The sequence below is a fragment of the Ictidomys tridecemlineatus genome, chromosome 8 (assembly GCF_052094955.1).
Source record: "Ictidomys tridecemlineatus isolate mIctTri1 chromosome 8, mIctTri1.hap1, whole genome shotgun sequence".
Taxonomy (NCBI): Eukaryota; Metazoa; Chordata; class Mammalia; order Rodentia; family Sciuridae; genus Ictidomys; species Ictidomys tridecemlineatus.
In genome coordinates this window covers 5,876,600-5,903,313 of record NC_135484.1, presented here as the reverse complement: position 1 = coordinate 5,903,313, position 26,714 = coordinate 5,876,600, and the positions used below count along the sequence as shown (strand labels likewise).

The 26,714-nt window shown below is 40.1% G+C and overlaps 1 protein-coding gene across 10 annotated transcripts in view; it reads right to left on the bottom strand.

Annotated features, from left to right (window-relative positions):
• Prkn (parkin RBR E3 ubiquitin protein ligase) overlaps positions 1-26,714 on the bottom strand; it is a 1,217,693-nt gene that overhangs the window by 912,891 nt on the left and 278,088 nt on the right. Inside the window, exon 2 of one of the 10 annotated variants that reach the window (XM_078018776.1) lies at positions 25,290-25,381. The exons of the other annotated variants lie outside the window; for them this stretch is intronic. Coding sequence (XP_077874902.1) covers positions 25,290-25,322 — 33 coding nt within the window. The 5' untranslated portion in view covers positions 25,323-25,381. The remainder of the gene's footprint in view (positions 1-25,289; positions 25,382-26,714) is intronic. 10 annotated transcript variants of the gene reach the window in all.

Here is a 26,714-nt window from a genome sequence, read left to right as displayed (position 1 = left end):
GGTGCCCTTCCAGCGCTCAGCAGAGCATGCGCCGTGGCTTCTGCGGGTGACCTCACTTTTGGAGGCAGGAAAGTAGCCACCTGGATTTGAGGCAGCAGTGCCCATCCCCACAGTGAAGCTGGCAAACTCCTTGGTACACAGGGCCCAGGTAGGGCCCAGGGAGCGCCCCGCCTCTGTAGAGAGGACAGTGAGTACCAGACAGAGCCCAGGGTAACTTATCTGTGTCAAAGAACAAAGCTCAAAATCATTCACAGAAGAACAAGAGCATCTCTCGCTCTTGACATGGTATGAGATACAGTATCTGCCGTCCAACAAAAACTACCAGGCATTCGAAAGATGGAGATAAGAAACCACAATGAGGAAAAAAACAAAGCAGTATAATCTGAGCCAGCGCAGGCACAGGTGGGCACTGGGGCAGGTCCCCCAGTGCCCTCCCGGGGTCCAGTCAGGGGAGACAAAGAAAGATGCTTCTAAAAATCAAACTTCTTGGGTCAAAATCTACAACTTATGAGATAAAAATATATACTGAAGAGAATTAATGGCAGAAGACAGCAGTTAAAAGGTACGTAAATATAGCAATAGAAACTCTCAAAAATAAAAGCCAAAGATAAAATGGAAAAAATAAATATATACATATATACTTAATTAAAACAACTGCAGGTCAACAGAAAAAGAGAACAAAGACAGCAGTACCTAGAGGGAAATTTATAACAGCATATGCCTAGGTTAGAAAATATCTCAAATCAGTGATGTTTTTTACAGTAACAAACTGAAAACAGAAAAAAGATTAAACCTAAACTACACAGCTCATAGCCCTAACTAGTGATAGAGAAAGTGGATAGGCAAGATTGTCCCGTATCAGATAATAAATCTTTAGTCTTTACGAATTTCATATGGTCTCTGATGCATGTTCTTTTTCTTACTTTTGTAAAATAATTCTTTTAAGAGTATAAAAAATTGAGCCAGGCATGGTGGCCCATGACTGTAGTGCCACCTACTCAGGAGGCTAAGGTGGAACCAGCACGGAGTTCACAGTTGGAGACTAACATGGGCGACAAACAGAGTGAGACCCCCACCTCAAATACGTACGTGTGAGGGAGTGTGTGTGAGAATGTGTGTGTGAGTAGGTGTGTGAGAATGTGTGTGTGAGTAGGTGTGTGAGAATGTGTGTGTGAGTAGGTATGTGAGACCGTGTGTGTTAGTGTGTGCGAGAGGGTGTGTGAGTGTATTTATGTGAGCGAGCATGTATGAGTGTGTGCGTGATTATTCTCAAATTCATAACTTTTAAAAAACTAGGACCAAATTTGTTCTATATGCTGTAATGTGCCCAATACTGATAGAAAAAATAGAAAAGAATGGAGAAAAAAAATCAAAGAAATCAAAAGCTGATTCTCTGAGAAAAAGCAGTAAAATAGACAAAACTCTAGCCAGAGAGAGAAAACACAGATTACAATATTAGCAATTAGGGGTGACATCATTGTGGATTGTGCTGACATTTAAAAGACAAAGAAGAATATTATGGATAAATATCAATAAATTTGGCAACTTGGAAGAATAGATAAATTCCTTGAAAGACACAATGAGTTATGAAGACAGAAATAACCTGAACAGGCTCATTGAAAAGACTGAATTTATAAAAACCTTCCAGTGAATCTTACCAAACACTTAGGAGAAAACTAGTATGTATCTATACACATTGTTGCAGAAAATTGAAAAGCAGTGGCTGCTTCCCAGCTCCATCAATGAAGCCATCAGTGCCATGTACCAACCAGATGAGGTCTGCAAGAAAGGCTGTGTTCCTCCCTAACACAGACACAAAATTCTAACAAATTTTAGCAAGTGAAACTCAGCAATGTACAAAATGGGCAGTACATTACTACTGAGTGGAATTTATCCTGTAAGGCAAGGTTAGGTTGCATTTTTGAAAATCACTCTCAATATTCACCATCTTAACAAGATGAAAGAAAAATGATACATTAATAGGCATTGAAAGAAAGGTATTTGACAAAAATCAACCAACCACTTCTGACAAAAATTCTCAGCAAACTGGGAGTGGGCCTCCTCCACCTGATCAAGAGCAGGGAGCTGTCCACAGCTGAGGCCACTCTAGGGGGTGGGAAGGCCTCCCCAGCAGCAGCACGTGACCCACCAGCTTTACTCTCCCCAGTCAAAGGGGCACTGGCAGCGTCAGTCAAGGCATAAGCCAAAATAAAGAAAGAAAAGACATCATATTAATGGGAAGTGGAGGAAAAACCATCTTCGTTCAGAGTTTCTATGGAGAAAGTCCTATAGAGTTCCCACTAAAAGCTATTAAAATGATTTTAGCAAGGGTGGAAGGTAATAAACTCAACATATGAAATTGTTATTTCTATATACATTCAACAGACAGATGGCAACTGACATTATAAAAGTATAATTTTCCTTATCATTCAGAATATAAAATATTTAGGAAAAAAAACTGACAAAAATGTAGATAAGACTGGGCATTGAGAACCAAAAAGAGAAAATAAAGAAGGCTCAAGTAAATGAAAAGAGAAATTGTGCTTAGAGGTTAGAAGACACTGTATTGCCAAAATGTCAGTTATCTCCAGGTTGATCTGCAGATTCATTACAGTCTTAATCAAAATCCAAGCAGGATCTGCCTATTCAGTTTAGAAACTGACAAAAAGTGATTCTAAAATTTGTAGCAATACAAATGACCTAGAATATCCAAAACAAAGTTAGAGGACTATTGCCAAGTTTTCAAGAGTGATCAGGCTATAGCAATGTGAAGAGTGCTTTATTAGTGCAAAGATGGACACACAGATCAATAGGACACAAGAGTCCAGGGACTGAGGCAGCATGTGGACAATTGACATGGACAAAGGGGCAGAGGCTATTCAGGGGAGAGGACAATGGCTAGTCTTTTCAAGATCTCATGCTGCAGCAAACAATCAATATGGCCGGGGTGTGGAGTGGTGAGAGAATGCTTGTCTGGCACACATAAGAAGGCCCTTGATTCGATCTGCATTACCACACACACAAACACAAACGCACACTAACACACAATTGAATATAAACCTACACATAATACCTAAAATTATGTAACTTCTAAAAGAAAACCAAATAACACCTTTATAATCGTGGACTAAGAGAATATTTTCTAGTAATGATCCCCAAAGCACAACCACAAAATGGAAAACCTATAAATTATCTACATTAAATTTTATATCTTCTGCTTTGTTAAACACATCTTTAATATATAGAGAAGACAAAACTTAGAGAAAAACATTTGCAAATTAAATATCTGATAAAGGACTTAATATCATATATATATGCAGTATATATATGAGCTTGATAGTAAGAAAACCACCCCATTAAAGATGGGCAAAGGGCTTGAAAAGACACTGCAGCAAAGAAGACACAGATGGCAAAAAAAAAAAAAAAAGAAAAGAAAAGAAAAAGAAAAAAAGAAAAGAAAGAAAGAGAGAGAGAGAGAGATGTCCAGCAACATTATCTACTGGGAAAATGCAAACAGAAGACTACAATGAGACCCCCATCACACACTGGTCAGAATGGCTAAAGTTAAAGCACAGAGTTTGTTTCAGATAATATACCAAAATGAAGCTGTTTAAAATGACATTTCTATGGGATTTTTTTCCTCCTCCTCCTCCCCCTCCTCCCCCTTGTCCCCCTCCCCCTCCTCCCTTCCTCCCCTTCCTCCTCCTCCTCCTTCTCCCCCTCCTCCTCCTCCTCCTTCTCCTCCTCCTCCTTGTCCTCCTCCTCCTCCTCCTCCATATCCTCCTCCTCCTTTGTCTTCCCTCAACCATGATTTTTGTCAAGTAGAAAAATCCACTGATGGAAAGTCAGGAGATTTCTAAATTATGCAAAGGACCAAAGGCAATACTTTATTTTAAAAAATTGTTCTATATGTTTGTCATATTGATGTAAAATTCTGTGTCAACAAGTTGCTCATAGTCTCTGCTTCTTTAAGTTGCTTAGAAAGCTAGTTTTTACTGCACTACGTTCTGCTACTGCCTCCATAGTCTCTGTGCTGGAAGAGACTGCTCATTTTTTGTTTCTGGTTTTTTAACATGATGTGAACTCAAGTGAGCACAGACAACTCACTGGCATGTTCCATTGGCCATGATACCATAGCAGGTGGCCAGTCTGCAATGAGCTGACCCACTGACCACTTAACACCATGTCTTTAAATGAGTAAATCCTAGAGCAGTATTGTCCATGGAAGACTCAGGGTCTGACTTCAAATTTAGTTGCTAAAAATGCTGCAGCAATATCCAAAGGACTTTGGCGTATCTTTAAGACCATGTAAGTGCTTTGACCTTATGGAAGAACTATCAAAAGTATCTTAGATATAACTTTTTTCAGACCTAGAAAAAGTCACAACAATTACCACATTTACTAGATTTTTCTCTTGTGGGAGAAAAACAAATGAGAAAATCAAGGCAGGTTTTTCACCACCTTTAAACTACACTTAACACTAAATGACAAAGCTAGATCCCCAAAAATGTTTTGAGATACCTCCTGCCAACACTGGAGTGATACTTGTTCTAACACACCCACTGGGCCAGACAGAATGAAAGCCAGATGGCAGCAGGTGACGGAGCTCTCAGTAATCAAGGCAGCAGGGTTCAAAAGCATTTGAGACGTGGACTTCAGGAACAGCAGCACCAGAAGGGCCCCCTGTGAATTCCTGTGGATGGTAATATCTGGAAAACGGCACATGCTTTGGGCAGTCAACGGAGCAGAAAAGACAGATCACAGAAACCTGCCAAGGCGGACACACCAAGTCACACCCAGGACTGCCTTTGCCTACCACTAGGTCAGAAATGATGGCTCCTGTCTTAACACACTCGCTGTAGCCTGCTGAAAGGCTAATAAGGGCAGTGTCTTAATTCAAACTGTATTTTGGCAAAAGTAATCTACCCAGTCAAAAGCCTAGTGGGGTCAGCGTGGGTACTGGATCCTGGTACTATCTTGCTCCACGGAAACCTCTGAGAGGAAGCGATTTCCAGTCACAGTCGCACTGGGGGGACACGGAAAACAGAGAAGTGGTGGAAGCAGGTTAAAGCAACAGAGTTAGATTACTGTAAAACTCATTTCCATCTATTGAATGTCTAATTATTCCCTTTTCCATTGCTTTTCTAAAATTAGTGCTTGCTTCGTAATAGAAACATCAAGAGAGGATACAGGGGGTAGTATAATTCTAGCAATTAGGAGCTAGCCTCCTCATTTTCTATGTTTGATTTCAGGTCTTAAAAGTATATACATTTTCCCCAATTTAAATGGCACCATAATGGCATAATTTAAACTTTAAGTAGATAAGACAAATAGATGGGGACTAAACATAGCATGCTTGATTTGAATCTAAAATGTTTTTCTTTTTTTTCCCCCTTACAAAATGAACAAAGTTGAACTTACTCTGTAACATAAAATGCTTTATTGTGTTTTTGTTTTTGTTTTAGTTGTTTGTTTCTTATACTTAGGCCCACTGTAAATGCTTTCAAAAGCTATTCCTAGATGGAGGTGCTAGACCAAAACCACCAATTTTTCATCCTAATAACATGGCAGGTTAATTGAGTCCACTTCCCATACCTAGCAATTTCTGGGTTTATTTTTGTTCCTTAAAACAATAACAATCACACCTTTAGAGTTGACCCTGAACAACCAATGGGCAGTTGACAAAAAAACATAGAAATAATCACTGGATCTAATTTTTAAAGTTTTCTCCTGAATAAGCACAATCACCCCAAAAAATTACTACAAGCACTTTAAAAAAAATAAATTGAATGCTTAGCATTTCAACAGCTATTCTTCCAAATACTTTTTCACATACAGTACTGAATTTTTAAAAAACAATATAAAAGGTAAAGCAAAACAAAGAATCCAAAGGAGACATGAATAACCCATAATCTATAATAATTAACTTTTGGAGCAATTAGCTGTACTTTGTATAAAGTTCCTGGAATTGGAAAGTATAATTATATAACAGAAAGAGCACAGGGAATAGAATCAGCTGAAATCCCACAGCCCCTGGATCTTGAGCATTTACTGTTTATGCTTTAGTTTCCTTGTCGGTACAGTTGGGATGATAATACTTCCATATGAATCTGATGTGTGTTTACAGTGATACAGTACACATTAGCTAGCAATAAATGTAGAGTTTATGATATGAAAACCTGTTGGAAGTAAGGACACATTGTATTCTTACTGCCTAAGCACGGAATTCTCATTGACTTTTACAATTGTTGTGGTTTTATAATTTTATCATTATAAGTTCCACAAGTTTCATTGATTATCTGGGCATAATAACCAGTTTCATTTAAAAATGGATTTAGTTGTCTAGATTTTCATTTTTCATAGCACAAAACCTTATCTCTGCAGTGTTACATATAATGGTGTTATTCTCTGGACTGTCCATTTATAGAATACAAGGGGAAGCCCCTCTTACCATTTACTCATGAATACTCACATAATAGCTAGTTGCAACTTTTATGATGACACTATCAGAATAAAGTGCATAACAAATAGGGTGCAGTGGTGCACACCTTTAGTCCTAGCAGCTCAGGGGGCTGAAGCAGGAGGACTGAGAGTTCAAAGCCAAACTCAGCAACTTAGCAAGGTCCTAGCAACTCAGTGAGACCCCTTCTCTAAATAAAATAACAAAAAGGGCTATGGATGTGGCTTAATAGTTAAGCGTCCCCAAGTTTAGTCCTTGACACCCTGATAGCAAAAAAAAAAAAAAAAAAAAGTTGCATAACGGTACACTATCTTGATGAACAGGACTAAAATCATTTTTGCTTATCCTGAACAATGAATGAAGAGATTGGGGTTTCTTCTAACTCTAAGTGAGTGGTATTGTAGATTACAATCTCTATTTTGCCTGCAACCTCAAAATGTGCTTTAATAAAATATGCCATTAAAATATGCATCCTATGAAATATCTATAAAAATGGGAGTGGACTTCCACCTTTCATTAGCAAGCTGAAAAGACCAGAGTACATATACTCAAATCTCTAAGACAGCCAACTACATTTCCAAAGAATCTAGCACTTAATTGTTATATAATTCAACTCACAAAAAAATACATGTTTTCTATTTCCTTCCTCCCTTCCTACACAGGGTGATCTCCCTCTTGACATTGCCTCCTGTGCCCAGGTATCTTATCTTGTTTTGTGTGGACCAAGCCCAACAACCACCAAGGAGTCTTTAATTAGATAGTATGATATAATCAGCTTTTCTATTTTTAACCTAAGTTAAGAAATTACAAGTTCATTTATGCAGTTATCCTTATTTGGGACTTTTAAAAATCTCAAATGATAGGACTTTAAGATTAGACTTGAACAAAATGAACACAAAAAAACTTACTTTTCCTTGGCCAATTAAAAAAACAATATTATTCTCAGTCCTTAAATCAAAGAAGTATACATCAACTAAGTGATCATTCATTTACTCAATCACTGTATTAAAATCTCTCATTAAATGGAATTATGTCATGTTCTATGGGAGACTAGAAATTTCTACTGGGTGGAATCTCTCTTTAAAAATGCTTATTATATTTCTCTGCTTTCTTAGAATTAGAGAATACTCTATAGGTTCGCGTAATATTGAAAAACAATAGATAAATTCAGACTTCACTTAAGATTCAATTATAAGTGTTTGAAAGAATGTTCTGGGCTAGACATCTAAAACGTCCCACATTTTCTATTTAATGAAGAGACATTTTTTTAAAGAGCAAGACATGAGAACTATAATTTAAACTTATAACATCATTTCTAATCCACACATGTTCCAATTTTTTTTTTGTTTTTGTGTTATATGTATTTCTAAGAGGAGTCAAGAAATACCTAAAACAACATATTTCTTTCCTAATGTCTTTCACAATAAAATTGTTTCCCACAGTAACTTCTAAAACCAAAAACCATTTACCTAACTGCAGCTGTGGTATCAAGAAGAAAAATAAATTTTTTCAGCATTTATAAAAGGGAATAAGTGAGGGAGAGGATTGGAGAAGGAGGAGGAAATTACTGAGCATGAACTGACTAGTTTATTTTGAAACAAATTAAAATAAAACAACAATCAATTTTGAAAAATGACAACATCCATTTTAGGTATCCTGGGGGATTCAGAAAAAAAAAGAAAACATGGAAATCTCTCATTGGGCAGAATTTGTTTATAAGGAAAGGGATCAATTAGGTTTTCCTTAATTGTTCTGTTTGATGAATTCCAAAATATAAATTAAAAACAGGAAAAACAAATCTATCAGAAAGAAAGAAAAAGAAATGAAATCCTGCACACGAGCGCCCAGTGGATGAGTCAGCCCCTGCGTCGGGGCACCTGGGACGCACTGGGTAAGAACTGTTCCAGTTCTGTACCTGCCAGGGTTCTCTAGAAGTCCCTTAATCCCATCAAGGTGACAATCCAATAAACTATCACCACTTTAGAGCAACGTGTTCAAGGGCAACGAGAAAAGCGCCACATGCGCCTTCTTCTCTCAGCTCCAATGTAGAATTCCACAGTTTCTGAAAACCCCTCCATGGGTCAGTCCTGTGGGGCAAGTTTAGCCTGCTCCATTAGATCAAAAGTCTAAGCAGACTTCTTACCAAAGAAGACCTACAGATCATGAGCAAGCATGTGAAAGATGCTGTTTTATGTCATAATGGAACTGAAATTTAAAACAAAAAAAGATCCTTGGCATACCTGTTAGAATGGCTAAAATTCAAAATCCTGGCACCAAATGCTGGGGAGGATATGGAGCAAAATGGTAGAAAGCAACATGGGACAGGAACTCTGAAAGACAACTGGCAGTTTCTTCCAAAACTAAAGACAGATGTACCTTATGATCCAGCACTCATGCTACTGTTTGCTCAAATGAGTTGAAAACTTACGTAAAATCTGCATGCAAATGCTTATAGAAGCTTTATTCATAATTGGCAAAACGTGGAAACAATCAAGATGTCCTCAGTCCCCCAGCAGAATGCACCAAGGGGGCACTCCTCAATAGGACATCAAGCAGCAATAAAAAGAAACAAGCTATCAAGTCTCAAAAAGACAAAGAGGAAGCTTCAGTGCATGTCACTCACCAAGTGAGAAAGACCACTGAAGGCCTACAGAATGCATGATTCTAAGTGTGTGGGACAGGCAAAACTATAGAGGCAATAAGGTCAGCATTGCCAGGGGCTTAGGGGAGGGAGGGGGAGATGAGCAAGCAGAGTGCAAGGCTTTTTCAGGTAGTGAGCTACTGAGTGATACTTGAATCCTGGATACATGTCATGATGCGTTTTTCAAAACCCAAAGAAGGTACAACAAAGAGAGTGACATCTAACGTGAATTATGGTCTTTAGTTAATAGTAATGTATCAATATTGTTGCAATTATAACAAACACAATACAAAAATGCAAGCTATGAATAATAGGGGAAATTGTTAGTGGATATTAATTGGAATTCTGTGTCATGTTTTTGTAAACCTAAAACCGCTCTAAAAAGTAAAGTTAACTTTTTTTTTCAAAGTTTGGGAAAACATTCTAAATCTTTATTTTTTATTTGTTATACTAAAAGTCATCTGGCATCATACTTCCTCTTCCTATAGGCTCTTGATGTGTATTCACAGTCTGATTCAACATGTTTGGGATTTCACAGTCTGACTTAGAATTACTTGCAGGCTTCAAGTTTTTCTGTCTCCTTCTTTTAATAAAAATACTTGAAATTAGAACAGTCTGAGCTAAGAATTTTTAAGTGCCACAATTTTACATTTCTGCATTTGTAAAAAGGCCTATTTGTTTTGGTTCCTTACCTTTAAACCAACTACACGTTCATGAAAAAAGCACAGTTCACTATTTTTAAATGTTCTAGCTGATACAGCTAAATATGACTGACGCTCCTGAGCGGATGCCATTTGGCTCTCAGAAGTGTGGCGTACTGTAATGTACCTGCTCCCCTCATGCTCTCCCTGTCTTACCATTTCAGATCATTTTCTCCAAAGCATTTATCACTATCAGAGATCACCTGACCCCGTATTTGTTTACTTCTTGTCTAAATCATTTCTCCCCATTTCCCCACCCGTTTACCCAACACAGACACATACACATATGTAGAAACTATATAATAGAAGAACAGTGTCAGGCAAACAGATATTACTCAATAAGTATCTGCCAAGCAATTGACCAAACAGATGAACTTTCCTAGATTTAGTTTACCAAAGACCTCCACAAAATCTGGTATAACCACACTATTCATTTTAATTCTTCAATCTTATAACGTTTTTACCTAAGTTAGTATTAGGTGGGACTATTGAGAGCCCCGCCTGACCAGTTCATTTTATAAAGCTGGAAACCACTTTGCCTGGAGTCTTAGTGAGAGGACCACAGGAGAACCCAATCACCTGACCTACAACCCAGGGTCGTCTTACTTAAGTCCTTCTGCTAGTAAAGTCACCTCAGTGTTTTCTCAAAGCATGATAAAACCACAAGTCCAGTAACTCCATCTTTTCTATGCCACAAGTATACCTTTTAAATTTAAAACCACAGTTGCAAGTGACCCCACTTCCTGCCTTTGATGTACCTAAAGCTGTTTACTGAAACACATCAAGGCTCATCTCTCACTGTTCAACAGGTCAAAATGGTCAAACAGGCTTAAGAGGATTGACTTTCATGGACAATCGGTATTTGCCTATTAATGGAATTAGAAAAATCCTACAGTAAAAATACATGTTTAAGGGTTTGATAAGCTTGTTTCACTATGGAACCTTCTTTTCACAGAACCCACAGATATCCTACAGAGCAAATATACCATAGAACATGTTTTCATTTAAGAATCTTTTATAACTGCTCTAAAAATATCTCGCAAAGAATTATTCTTCAAAATGTTTTCTAAACTTTCATTTCCAGTCCTCCTATATCATAAAGCATTGTATAATTATCCCTATTCTATTTATTAAATTTTCACTTCTTAAAGCAGCCAAGCATACTATACATACATGGTTCCTGGCACACACAAAAAAAGTTAGGAAATAAAAAATGTGTTCCTCCCTCTCTTTGTTCTACTTTAAAAAGAAACAAAAAAATGCTCTTTCAGTGCAACTTGTGGTCAATTTATTCTTTCATTATGTTCTATTTCGAGCCACAGCGTTCATTTCTGCAGCTTTTCAGGAAGGTGTTCTCAAACAAGGCCTCATTTTCCTGTGGCTCCTTCAGTTGGACAATGCTTCATTTACATGTACTTTGCATTTCTTCAAGTCCCTTTGACAATAGGTGCTAAGAAAATTAATAGATTTTGAAGGAGAGAGGACTTCCTCTGGGAAGAATTTTCACATCTATGTAGTTATTTCTCGTATTGTCTACAAAATAACTGACCACTTTTTTCTTTTTGTATAAACCCTAAAAAGAACATGTAGGAGAAGTCATTTGTTCTTTAAAAATCCCGTATCAGAGCATCAGGCAAACCAGAAATCTTTCACAGAGGTCAAGAGGCTGGAAGAAACCACCGCCCATAGAGAGACTGTCCACCTCTTGCTGTTCACTGTGTTGCTGTCCCCCTGCATGCCGGGGACCAAAGCATAGCATTAGGTCTCTTCTTAGAGTTACCCAGTCAGTACGTTGGCAACTCTGGCTTGGCTGGACATAACGATTAAAAACCAGAAAAGGAAAAAGCACTAGATATGAAAGACAACATAGATAAGTAATGAATTTTCCAATTAATTTTTTTGACAGCTTTGAGCCTTAGTGGAAATTAGAAAGGGGGAAAAAGTCCCAGCATTCCTGAGACGCCTTTCATCTTAGGTGAAATTTTCTCATCAGAACTCCAGCGCCTTTTGATGCTAGCTACGAAACAAAACAGTCCTTCTTCTGTGTGCTTGGCTGGGAAGAAGCGACCTTCCCCTGTGAGGAGGAAACCAAGGAAACCGTAACTTGTGAACATCATCAAATAGATCTGCTTATGTTTTGCTTCACAGGTGGCCCCTGGGTTTTGAGCAGCTGATTGGGGTTGGGGGGGGGTAATATTCTGTGGACTGAATTGTATCTACCCCACCCCAAGATTTCACGTTTTGGGGCCTGAACACCAATGTGGTGGTATTTAAAGAGGTGACCTTGGGGAGTATTAATGGTTGGATGAGATCAGGAGGATGGGGGCCTCATGATGGGATGAGCAGCTTTAAAAGAAGAGGAAATGAGAGCCTGAGCGCTCTGGCTCTCTCTCCCACGTGAGGGCGTGGCCAGAGGCACCTATCCACAGCCAGGAAGATAGCCATGGCTGGGAACAGAATCGGCCAGCACCTTGGTCTTGGACTTCCCAGCCTCCAGAACAGTCAGGAATAAAGGTCTGGTGTTTAACTGACCACTCTACAATACTTGTTTATTTGTTTTTAATTGAAGCCCAAGCAATCCAAGACAGACAGAAAGATAGAAGAAGGGGAGACATCTTCTCCCTTTTCTTAAAATCAAGTATTTCTTCTTTGGTAAACACCACATTTGTCTTTGCAGCGATGACACAACCATGTGAGGTTGGATATTCCATTCCATTCAAACTAAGGTTAAGTGCTTGTTTCTGGTTAAGTGCTCCTTTCTTGGCTTGTTTTTGGCTGTTGTTTTGTTTTGTTTTAGTACTGAACTGAACTCAGAGTGCTTTACCATTGATCTTATCCCCAGCCCTTTTAATTGTTTTGAGACAGGGACTCACTAAATTGCCAAGGCTGGCCTTGAACTTGCCATCCTCCTCCCTCCGACTTGTGAATCACTAGGATTACAGGCCTGCACCATTGAGTCCAGCAAGTTTTTCCACTAAAAAAAAATGAGACAAGTTATGATACTAATGTTCATGTACTTTCAAACTCAGGGACAATCATGGCCTGTTAAAAAATTAAACTTCAAAAAAGATTAAATATACCATTCCAGGGAAACAGCCAAACACCTACTAATAAAGAAGCGTCAGCAGTCAGGGCTGGCAGCTGCAGCTCCTCCCCAGTAAGAAGTCAGCATTTATGTGAATTATGAAAAAGAGGGACCAGGCAGCTCTCACGGATGAGTCACTCTTTTTCTATATGGTGTGTGATAAATGCTTAAAAGTAAGAGATTCAAAAACATTTGCCAAATAAATCTTGCAATGTTCCGAAGAGAATCATCAAAAGGATATTCAATTATAAAATTATGATTCAGTCGATATCTTATGAAGCCTCAAAGAACATGCTGTTACTTGCCAATTTATAAGTCTACTCAACAGGTCTAAATAAAATTTGCAAAAATTCACATCATCTCAAGAATGTTTTATTCCTTTATTTCCCCCTACTACATAAAATATATTTTTTAAACGTTGCATTCTCTGAATGTTAAAATTTAGCTGTATGGTACATATAAAACACATTTCTATAATTCAAATATTATAATGCGTATTTACTCATTCTTAAGAAAGTAATAGAATAGCTTTGAGATATTTGGGGAGAGGAGTTTAACAAACAGAAATAAATGTCATTTAAAATAATTGCAATATCATCCTATTTGAATTAAAATTGAATAAAATTAAAATCAAGTTCTACCCCAAATTATATAGCTTTCTCAATTTTACTTTTCTTCCTTTCATATAGAAGAAAGTTCTTTCAGATGATTTAGACTAATTTGGAAGCTGATGTACATACTGAGAAATAACAGCACAAAGAGGCAGATCTGTATCCAATTTCCTGCTCTTATTGACCTTCCCATTCCTGCTCAGGGGGGCCAGGGTGCACGGACGAGTCACCTCCAACCCAGAGGAAACACAGGTGTATGAAAAGTTTCCCTTCTGTACCCTCAGGGCTTCAGAAGCTGGTTTCAATCCTTAGGCCCCACCCACACTCTCACCCCCTCAGAGCCCAGGAGAGCCCATTCAAAGTACACCATGGGAAAGCTGCCCCCACTGCTGAAAATCCTTTTATGCTTTTAAAATTCAATTCGGTTTCTATGTTGAAGCTGAAATTCTGAATTACAACTAACCTCATTTATATATGAAAAACTATTTTTCCTTATAAATGTATATCTTCAAGGCGGCTAGCTGTATTTTAATATATCTCCACTTAGCAGCTATTGCATATGAATATTTGGAAACCCTATTTATGTGTCCATACTTAGTCACAGTAAATTAGAATTCCAAACTTGAAAGCACAGCAAAATGACAACAGAACAGCTTCTCTCCTTTCTATAATATTTTTCCCCAAATGCTTTTTGTTCTTTTTTGGAAATAAGTAAAGGCAACAGCATAGTTCACTGTTATGTCTGGACTTTATTGAAAAAAAAAAAGAGAGAAAGAAAGAACTTTAAAAAGATCACTTAAAATGTATTTGTAAATATGCATGCACATATGAGCCTGGTCCTACATGGTTACGCCTCATGATGTAAGATCACCCACCGTGAGAAATAGTACTCCTTGGGCCTCCCCTGTACACATCTTGCTGGATGTACCAAGATGATAAGGTCTGTCCACTTTTGACCCAGGCCATTTCTCAGGGTGGCTTCCGCCACAGGTACCATTAGGAGATAAGGCAATGTCTTGCCCTAGACAAAAAGCAGGCTAATGTGCTGCCTGTAAAACAACCAGTGGGTCCCCAGCTGAGCACTTCTCAGCTCTGACGCACAGCCACACTCTGAGTAGCTTCTACCTGGGCTTGTCACCTCCCTTCCAGGGCACCTGGGTGCAAGATGGGTGGAGGCAAACATGCTGTTGCTCAGCAACTGTACCTCATAATAAAGTGCTTTGTCTTTGGCCCAAAACCTTGTGTCTCCTGCCAGCATACAGAAACAGCAGCAGACTGACTTATGGGTTTGCAAGCAGGGTAAAATCAAATCCCAGATTTGATAAAACTATTTATGCAGATATTCACAGCTGTGATTCAAGAATACAAATAACTGGTTGCATGTATGAATGTATGACAAAAAATCCCACTATTATAATGCACCCATTAAACGTTTTTTTAAAAAAATAATACAATTGGTACTGTGTGCATCCAAAAAACAATCATGATGAACATTTTGCTAAAGTGTTGCTCTTTAAACAAACTAGAATAATCATCTCTACTATTTTCATTCTTGACCTTTTAATTGTATTATTTTTAAATCAATTTTTTGTGAGTTGCCATAGGTTTCATAATATAGAAACCTGCTCTTCCAAATCCACAGCAATGTTCAAACAGAAGCAATTCCAAACCTCCTTTCTTCCTTGTGACTATAAATCAGGAATAAAACGTTCCCAAATATTAAAAAAAAAAAAAAGATCGACTTTGACAAGTGGGAGACCAGAAGAAAAGGCACTTCAAACATCAAAGGTGGCTCTCAAAATACTCTTTCAAATGAAGAAAGCCTCCCTCTCAGGGCCTTATCTTGAAAGCTCACATTGGTAGCAGAGCAACCTTTAAAGGATTACCTTAACATGCAAGGAATTGAGCCCTCTCTGATGTGTTCTGAAATTCATACTAAAACATGGCTGCAAGACTGGCATTGCTGGGGAATGTGAAGGGATAAGGAAGAGACACTGAAAGGTTTAAATCCCCCAAATGAGGCGGAGTTCAGACAGAAAGACATTTGTGGGAAAACAAGCACATGGGTCAATGGTAGCTGTTGTCGATTTGCAGAGTGGAATCTAATACTTCCACTCCATAGGCAGTCAAGCAAGGCTTAGGGAACTATACGCCTTAATGCATTTTTTTAGAATGAGTCTCTTTTCTTGGTCAGTATGTGGAATAGGATTTTTTTTCTTTTTGGATAAAAACTGTGTCTATTTCCTGGTTTTCTAAATATGGTTGGCCCTTTGTATCCACAGGTTCCATAACCATTGACTTAAGCAACAATGGAATGAAAATATTTGGGGGAAAAAAACATTGCGTCTGTACTGAATATATACAGACCATTTTTCTTGTCAGGATTCCCTAAACAATGTGGTATAACAACTATTTACATAGCTTGCACACTGTGTGGGATATTATAAGTAATCTAGAGATGACTTAAAGTGGAAGTGTAATGGTGCCACGCGTATACTATGCCATTTCATGTAAGAGAATGGAGAATCTACAGGGCTTGGCATCTATGGGCATCCTGGAACCAAACCCTTGAGAACACTGAGTGATGATTATGTGTCTTCCTAAATGTTTTTTTTTTTTTTTTTACTATATATAGACGTGATTGTTTTTATTTTTGTATATTTTATAAATAATAAAATAAAATCATATGTTAAAAACAATCATGGAGTGTATAAAGTAAAAAGGCCAAAAGTCCCGTTTTTGGGACTTCTCAATCACTCATAGAGACCTCTGTCTATGTAGGACTCAGTCTGCATGAGAATGTGTACATTTTGATACTGTGTGTTAAGTGACGTACATTATTTTCATTGTTCTGCCAAGAGCTCTTTCACCTAATAACATGATTTGTGTTGTTTTGTGTCAGTAAATACAAAGCCTCCTTCTTACTTTTTATATATCTAGAAAGCACCTTACAAGATGACTGTGTTTTTTTCAATAATTAATTTAACCATTCTCCTATGATGAATGTTGAAATTCTTTCCCCTAATTTTTTACTGTTTCAAAAATAAGCTGCTGCACCTGAACTTTGAGTTCTTTGCTGCAGCCCTGGGCTCTATGTGATTTGGTGTCCACCTTTCCTGCAGAACTTCTTAGGCTACCTTGTGTCCCTCTGCCCTTTCTTCCATTTCCAGTCTCTGACCTCCTCCCTGAGGAGTGGACTCCAAGAGCTTGGTGCGTGTCTCCTGCTCTCTCACCTCTCAGCTCAAAGGTCGCATCTTTGTGGTCTTGCTAGAGCTCCTGATCCAGAACCTCTTTTACTGTCGGCCATTGGCTATTGTATTTTCCAGGTTTATTTGCTTCACAGCACCCATCACTCTCTGAAAGTACCTTGTTCATGGATTTGTTTACATATTTACAGTTTCCCCCAAACGTACATGAGTCTGTACAATGGTGTTCTCCAAGGCGTCAGTGTTTGCCAGTAGCTGCTTGTTGATTTGTGCTCTTGGTGCATGGAGACTGAGACAACAGTCTTGGAAATATCCTTCAACTTGGATTGCAGCACATTTATCCAGGAGGAAGATGCCCGGAAATAAAATAACTGTCCAAAATTTTTACACACTAAATTTTGACGGGTACTTTCAAAAGAGACTCTAAAATAGTTTTAGTAGCAATTTTTTATTTCCACCAGCACTGAGGAATGGCTCTTTCCCTCTAAATGCAGAGTTCATATCTAATGCCAGTCTAGTAGGCTTTTTAAATTTTAAGTTAAAAATTACCTTGATCCTAAGAATCTTTTCTTTTCCTGTGTTTTAGTTGTGTTTCATCCATGAATTCATCATTTCTGAAAATCTTTCTTTTTTTTTCTTTGGGGTTATGAAAATAATTTTTTTCTTCTATTATTTCATAAGATCAGAGGGTTTTGGTTGGTTTGTTTATATCTAAAATTGAATTCACAAATATTGTGTTTCTGGTATAATAGGGAAGGACTGTTATTATTTTTAAATGTATTAGCTGTCTTTTTTCCTATTAAAAAAATAGTCATGGTAGATATTTTAGAAAATTCCAAGCATAGCAAAGAAAATAAAAAGCACCCTCAAAGATTCATGGTTACATTTGTGGGGTTTCTTTCCACAGTTTCCTATAAATACATGTTTGAAGAAATGCTTGTTCATTCATACAACATGAACTTTTTCCAGACTACATGTTCACTTATACCATGAACATTTTCTTTGAAAACATGATTTTAAATGATGGTATAAAATTTTAAATTATAGGTTTATCTTCGTTTTTATGAATGTATTTTCCTAGTCTATGCTGTTTAGCAGTTAATACCTATTTCTACTGTTAAGAGTCTTCTTGAGAGTTTTCTTTATGAAATCTCTAGTCTGTCATGAGTTCATTCCCACAACAGAACCCTAAATGTGTACTCACTGAGAAGAGAATTATCCCATCAATTATTCCACAGCTCTTCTTGGGGCCCTCACAGACAGGTTGTCCTACTGTCCTCTGTTAAGGTCACCCATGCACAGCTGTGCTAAGCGTTTCATAGAGTGGATTGAATACGGGAAACCAATGAACAGTGCTGGAAGAGCAAAGGGCAAAAAGGAAAGACAATGGGGTGTGATGCCCCCCCTCCGGAAACCGTAGGAGAGGTCTCCTGCTCCCAGGACTGAGGGAGCTGAGGGGGACCTAAGCTGTATCAGACCCTCTGAATGCCAGGATGGAGCTGGGGGCGGGGAGGACCCCCAAAGGTGGACTGCCTGGCTACTGAGAAACCACCCAGGGCTTCCCCAGCACGGGGAGGGTGTGCAGAAGGGAAGGCAGACACTTCCAGAAGCTGGTGGAGGTAGGGGGTGGGGAGTGGGGGGGCTCACACGGAAGAGCGCTGCAGCACCTTGGGGAACATGCAGTAACGGGGTGTGGGGGAAATTGGACTTTGTAGATTCTAAACCACTTTTCTTTGGTAGAGCAATTAACAGAAGAGTTAAGGACATTATTGAATCTAAGTGATGACACTGGAAGGTCACTTGAGATTTGATTCCATATGGTTGCTGAACACTGGGAATTTCTGTTGCTCTCGGAATTTTGAATTGTGGTTATTTCCTGAAACACAGTTACTTTATTGACATTGAATATCAAAGAGCTACTTTATTTTACTATCTTCTCTCTGTGACGTGACTCTCCTGGGACTGTCGCAGCTCACATGAATCCCAAAGGCACCGGCAGAGGGTCTCACTTTTCCTACTCATAACTGGGCAAGCACCTGAGCCAGACATCGCTGACTCACCTAAACTCCAGCCAACAGAATCCAGCTTTCTTCTTTGGTGGGTGGGGGGGACGGCCACATGGACACCAGCACCCTCATCACAGACACATTTTGAGAATTTTTTCTATTCCTTCACTTTCATAAGAACTTAAACCTCTATGAGAATATACTTGCTGGTTATAAAGGAGACTTATAGCAGGTCAATTAAACCTGTAGTGATCTTACCTCACATTCCAGTTCAGCTTCAAAATTAACTTTAATACGTACAGAAAACAGAACAAAACAGAAAACTTTTAACATTACAATTTTATGTGGCTATATTTATATTTAGTTGGCAAATCCTATTTAATTATGGCCACGGTGAAGAGAATGCAAGTGAAACTGTGCTACTCTCAACAGAGAACATTCTGGTTACATGAAATATCATTCCATTCAGGCAAATCTTTGATGATCAAAATTATTTGGTGCTTTACACTTGCCTATAAGTGTCAGGCACGGCTCTTATACTATCTATTGCCTTTTAAAAATGTTTGGATCATTGGCCCATTTGTGTGGGCAATAAAATTATGCATATTATATGTTTTATGTCCATGTAAATGTATATATACATATATACAGATACTAATTATGCAGTTCAACATCTGATGAAGTCAATTAAATCAAGAGTTTTATTTATTCATAGAGGAAAAAATGGTAAATATATATATATGTTTCAATAAGACCAACCTGCTGTATACACCATGTGACTGTTTAATGCCCACGCCCCAACACAGACCCAGGGAGAGATCACTGACATTCAGGAGAGGAGCCAAGAGGAGTTGGTGATGTTCAGGTAAGCGCCCTTCTCTCCCACAGTAACTGGAAGTCCTCTTCTCCAACGCCTGTGACTGCCTGGCAGAGAAAACCCTGACCATGCAGACCTTGGGACCCTGATCTAAGTGAACCTGGAGGTGTCTCTTCTCAGGGCTTGTTGCTGGGTGAGCATCGACAGCTGGGATTTCAGTCGACCGCTGTTGGCGACAGTCTCCTAGCCAGGTGGCCTCATACTGACAGTCTTTTGATGTCTCTAGTATCAAATGGCCACCTTCACTTTTTGAGTTGTTAATATTGAAATATGACTTTTTCCCCATTAAGAAGGCTTTTCTCATCACATAAACAGCACATTTCTCCAGCAGTGTTTCCTGTTCCTATCTTTCCCTTTGACGCGCTCTTTATCTCTTGACTGGATGCCTTGTTCTCCTGTGCTTGGCTTCCTCCTGCTGTCAGTGAGAACCCCTGTGACATGGAGTTCACCCGGCTTGCTGTTTGGACATTGCCTTCTCAGGAGATGTAGCTTGTTGACCTTTTCAAATTCAAGACTTTGGGGTTTTTTTGTTTTTTTTTTTTTTAATATAGCAAGATGAAAAAAAAATTGGCAGAGCATTTCAATATAAATCTAACTAAAGGCAAATTGTAAGGATACTAGGCTAAGAAACAAAAAAAGTCTTCAAAATATCTAGCCTTGTCTCAATATTTTATCCAATTAAGGTCTAGAGATAATTAGAGTTACATAAATTATATTTTACTACAAAATAAAAGGTGCTGCTAGATTCTATTTATTCATTAAGGTAGCACCATGAGGTAGCATTACTTAATTGGGGAGGCAGGTAAATTTATGTAGATTTCTTGGAGAAAGAAGCTTATAAAAATGAATGCTGACTCCACAGCCAAAGTGAAATTCATGTTTACTCATTTCACACAATACTCATCTGCCTAACTTCTCAAAAACAGTATAATTGACTGTAATTAAAGCAACTAATTGGATTATCAGCATCTCCACAGTGCAGCCTACCTGTCCTGGCCTACCAGTGGTACCTAGGTGAGTTATTAGTGGTTCGCAAAGCATCCTGTAGGACTTCTTGTTTCTGGAAAAACAGGTGAGTAAGTGAAAATGAAAAGCCAGCAGCTTGGCTCCTGAGCGTCATTGAACAAATGGTCTGAGCATGAACCATGTTACTGGGAACCTGGGAGCCTGCTGGGGGCTCTGTCCATGGGCTCCTCTTCAAGGATGCTACTGCTTTGGGTTCTATGGCCATCACTAGTTAATAAACATCCTGACCCAGGTTAAGGCCAGATCAAGACAGAAGGCCACCCTGGGAAGGTGAGTCATTTTTTGCTGAGGGCAGGATAATAATTTGGTGTGATTTCAACCAATTTGTTCAACATTTGCTCCTAGGAGAGGTGGAATACTTCCTCACAACAGAGAAAAAGGGACCTTGCTAAGAGCTCATGTATTATTTCAAGCAGTTCAGCTCTGGGCCCCAACCCAAATGCTCATTCAACAAACCAACCCCCTGCAGGTAATGGGAACAATCCTCTTTAGAAAGCAGCTTAGTGACCAGGTGTTGCTAATCATGAGCATCCCTTGGTGACTCATAGCATACCTCATGCAGCTTTGTGAGTTTTGACGGCCAAAAATATCAGGACTCTTCCTAAGAATTATTAGAGCTGATGCTGGGATCCAAATGGTGGGGTTTCATACCAAGCTCTCCCCCTTACTAATGTGCTGACCTTAAATACAAGTTACTTAGCTTTGGGGGCCTCAGTTTCCTCATATGTAAGCATGAGAACAAAAATATTACCTAGCCATGAGGTTGTGTGAGGAGCAGATGAGACAACATGATTGTCGTGCTAGCCGTCCTGCAGGAAGCATGGGATAAAACCTCAGCTATTCCTTTGTGCAGTCTATTCCACAACAGTACTCTGCATGTCATCTGAGCATCCTAAACTTTATTTTTGCTCGTCCATCACCAGGTTCCACATCGGTACTACCAACAAGTGGGGAAATTTGCTTTATCAGGTGGTTCAAGTTTCTTCCCTTCCATTCTTAAAATCCATCCCATCCCCTTCCTCAAACATGGTGGCACCGAAGGCTCTGGATGCTCCCCCATTTTAGCATAAATGAGCTTGATGTGGATTCATGAGAAGGGCATGTTGGTTGCTTATTTTGCTCCAGCACCTCTTGATGGGACTCTTATTGTAGTGCACAAAGCTCTTCAAGAAGACCAGTTGCTGTCAGGTACCTTCTTCTCAGCTCCCCAGAAGCCTAGAAAATGCTGGAAGATAGCCATTCCTCTGGCCATCCTCCTGAAGAACACGCTGGCTTCCTTAATTTGTTGTCTCCTTTTTATCCATCAATATACTGACCCTGCACAGCTATGAAAGAAAATTCGAGTGACAGATTTCACATCTTTTTGTGGCCAGTGAAAATCTTTGGCTAAAGATTTGGCTGAAGTCAGTGCCAAGTGTCTGGGATCTGCGAGCAGTTCATTATTTCTTAATTGTCTATTTGCATGCAAGCTCCAGCCCAGAGGCATCAGTAAGCATCCCAGAAACTTGTCTCTGTAGACCCTGGGCACTCTCCTTTATTGAGAGCCCCCTGTGTTCCATTCATTGTGCTGAGATTAGCTGCATATGCTACACATTTCATCCTCACGCAGCTCTGTGAGGTAGATACTATTATCTTCGTTTTATAAGAACAAAAATCACCTTCAAAGAGGCTTAAAAGGGGGAATTTGAAATCTAGTCCAGCTGATTTTCCTTCACACTGTTCTAGAGAATCCTTTTCAAAGAAGCTAGAAATCTGAGCTGAGAACAAGAGTATGTTAAACTAAAGATTCTTCAGATATGCTAATTTTGTTTATTTGGCCTCAAGCTAGGGGAAGAGCAGGCAGGGTCTGGACAAACATCATGCATCTTTAGTGCAAGATTTTTGTTTTTTCAGATTGATTCCCTTACCTACTACTAGACATAATTGATAGATAGCTTTGAGGGATTGAATGGGGGGCGGGAGTACATTTACCCATCAACAGCCAATGAGACTTGAATAACTGCAACTGGGTATTTTGAAAAATAATGATTTAAATGGTTAAGGCATGTGCAGGAAGTGTTGAAGTGGCTGCTTCAGTTGAGCTTTTGATTATAATTGAATTTCATTGCAAGCTTACTTTTAGGAAAAGTTTGGCTAGCTAAAGATAAATTTAATACTTTAAAAAGTTTATAACTTACCGGCCAGTAAGTTTCTTTTGTGTTTGTTGAGTAAATAAACTAGCTCTTAGAGTCTGCTAATACACAACACTTCTCTTGTTCTTATTTGATGATGCTGACATTCCTGAACCGTTAACCAGAATCCCAAGTATTTTCTTTACCACTGTTAGGAATTGCTTATTTATTTATTCATTTTTAATGTGAGAATTCCAGAAACTGAAACATAATAGGTTGTTTCAGTGCATTAAGAAGTCTCAATGGGATTTGGGGGCACAAAACAAGATCATGAGGCTCTGAAGACCAGCTTCCTAAAAAGCTGCCTTTAGGGGACCTGCACCCAGAGCTTCAGTGCCCTTGTCCCAGGTCTTTCATTCCTGGTGACAGCAGGAATGATCATGAGTATGAGCCACACATTCAGGGCCACAAAGCCTCAAGGGTGAGCAGCCTCAAGGAGCAGCAGCCAGGAGCTGAAGCGGAGTCACTGCTCAAGTGAAAGGTAGTTCAGATTGGCCAAGGGAGGAGGGCTAAGGGAGAAAGGCACTCACCAACTTCCAACAAGGTTGATTCATTTTTATGTGCATTGAGCACCTGCAGAAAGGCCAGGGCAGGGTTTAATAAGCCTGTTCCATACACTGCATGAAATCATGTATTTGATTCCCAAGTAAGTAGCTGCATGTGTGAAAAATGCAGGTTGCCCAGCCCAGGAGCACACAGTCGGACCTGTTCAAACCCTGCACCCTCCTAGGCTGGCACACACATTCCCCATGAAGAGAACAAAAGGCAAGAAATGGAGGGCTCGAGGGTTACAACAAGGTTCGGAAATATTTCAGTACAAGAATCTGCACACACACGCGACACACACTGACATGTAACGAGCATACACACATAAATGTGCTTTTCACGGAATTCTGGGTGTCAGTGCATCAGCCACAAGGTAAGAGTTCCCAGTCTGTCCCCTGCATGGCTGGGGTTTGCACTGACACTTCACACCTCTAAGTAACTGTCATCAGCCCTGGGAAGCTTCCTGCTCCCTCAGCCCCTCCCACAAGGGACAATGCTTTCTCTTCAAATCTGCATTTTAATACCTCGCACACACCATCATGTTTTCTCCCTTGGTGGAACTTGTTCCGTCCCACTCATTTCTCCATCCCTAATGCTGACCAGGGCTCTCGGCAGGTGCGGAGCAAAGTGACACTATATGGGGACTTGCCTCTTTAAAAATGTAGGCATCCTGCTTGTGTTAACACATGAATTTTGTTTTTCTTAACACTATGCCTATCCTAGCACTTGCTGAATTTTTCCACAAAAGAAGTCAAAATAAATATTCACAAGGAAGAAAGTGACAGCAGCAGACGGTGCTGTATCACTCATTTCACACGTATCTGGACAGATTGGCCATGTAATCCCTTCCCCTTCATGCCCCACACACCCCTAGTGAGGCTACATACATGCAGCCACTTGCTGGAGATGGCCCGCTCACCTTTCCACATGGATGAGACCAAGTCATCCATGAGGACCCCCAACCCCATCAGGGAGGATGGCAGCCATCAGGCTCCTTTGTAGGAAAGAATGGATGTTAAATATTGAAGCCCACGACAGCGAAGTCAGGAAACAGAGGGCAGGAGGAAGAGGCCCTGAGGAGAGAGCAGAGTGGGAAGAAAAATCACAGAGGCAGGGACACCCTATCACAGGAGAGCAGGGACATCTGAGTCCCAAGCAGAACAAGTGGACATTTCTGGGCAGAAACCAGTGCAGCTGCAGCTGTCTCCATCACAGTGAAACTGGCCTTCAGTTGCAAACACCCCCAGGAGGACAGCGGGGACATATCTCGTTCCTCCTCATTTCCCCATGCATCCGTACAGTTACCAACACCCTCTAAAATAACAACAGATTATAATTATTGTTACTTATTTTTTGGTAACTGGAATTGAACCCCAGGGTGCTTAACCACTGAGCCACATCCCCAGCCCTTTTTGTATTTTATTTAGAGACAAGGTCTCACTGATTTGCTAGGGGCCTTGAACTCCTGATCCTCCTGCCTCAGATTCCTAAGCCATTGGGATACAAAAAAAAAAAAAAGATTATTTATTCCTTGTGACTTAATTTAACTGACACTCAGATCCAAATCTGCACAATATAGCTTAGGCAGGAATTCTTAAGTTGTGGGGGACAGGGAAGGTGCCTGCAGGTTACTGATAAATAGGAGCGATTGGACCATCATTAAGACAGAGCTGGTGCTCCAGAGGACTAGCCAGCAAGTCCACAGAGCACAACAATCCTGGCTTCTCCCTGGGAGCACATATTTTTGCTCCTCCCACAATGAGCAAAAGGGCCTACCATGGTTCTCTAGGTGCAGGTACAATATAGATCAAACTCTCCAGGAGAGAGTACCCATTGGGTACAAGGTGTCATGTTGGACAGAGCCCTTGTACTGACACAACCAGGTACGGGGCCAGTCTACAAAGTGACCCCTGATCCCATGCTGCGGTCAAGGAAAGAGAAGCATGGCCAACTGCTCACCAGGAACATCATGGAAGGAGCTATGGGCACCATGACAGGCACGCTCAGCACTCTCCAGGCACACAGCCTATCCGAACCTTCATGTGGGTCAACTGGAAGATGGGGAGAAAGAGGAAGAGGTTAACTTCTGGTTAGTAGTAACCAGAGGTTTCCTAAATCTCCATATGCATTTGAGTTGGCCTTTGGAGCTTAACATTACCTGGCTATTAATATACTGAAGACTATGAATGATTAAGCCAATATGGGATTTCCAGTTAAAGCCAGATGCGCTCTTGGACAAGAGGAAGAAAATGAAATGAAGCATTGTGTGTTTGGAAAATGTAAATGAGAATCCCTCCAGGGCAGAGGGTGGCAATCATCCACCCTCTTTGATAAGACCCCTTGCCTCCTTATTTGCACACTGGACACTTCCAGTGGAGCCCTCCCCTGTGATGGAATCAAGCAGTACTTACCAAGGTAAGGCAAGAGGAAGAGATAGACCATCCAGCTGAAGTAGTTCCCCTCACCTTTTTATTCTACTTATAAGATAAGAAGAGAGACACAGAAATTTGAAGAGAAAAAAGGCAAGTGCTGACATCAACCGGCAGTCTGTTTTACTCTGTTTTACGTGATACAGCCCAGTTGGGCTACTAGACTCATTTCTCTGGCTCTGTTCTTCCTGGGTTCCAGATCAATCTTAGTCAAGATCATCAGGGGAGGTGGCAGAACAATGATCAAAGAGAAGCTGCATAAGAGTCAGTAGGAACCAGCAAGTGGGCAGCTCAATGTGCTTTCAAAGAGAAGGGCCTGGAAGGGCCTGCACACCTACAGCACACAGGTGCTGCACCACGGATGAACACTGTGCACCACGGATGAACAGCATAGGCAAGACTCATCCCCCGTTACTATGAAGCCAGGTTATTTGAGGACTTGATTATCCTAGCTCTCCTCCACTATAATTTGTCCTGTATTGTCAGGATAAGAAGACTCTGCTGAGGGTAGTTATCAGATGCCCACATGCAGTAGGATTCAAGTGGTCTCCGTTCTACCAGGCTCACTCACGAATTGAGAAACAAGCTCAAACTCAGTTATGAGAAGACTCAGCACACACTGAGTGAAAAGGTGCTCACTGTCCCACACCAAACCGCAGGTTCTTCAGAATCCCACACTCTCCATATCCCAAACCTGCAAGAGCCTCGAGAGGGCTTCTGGGGTCACTCTTAAGATGTTTTCTCAAAAATGCCCAGAAAATGAGACACGATAGAAGCCCCCTCCCTGAGCGTCTCCCCAGGGCCATGTGCCACCGGCACGGGGTGTTGCTCCTTCTGTGGAAGGGGCAGCAAGTCTGTGTGACAAAGTCATGATGGGTCCCCATTTCAAGTACCTGGAACAACTGGCAGGGCACTCATTTAAACAATTTAAATAAACCACCGGGCTTTGTTCTCA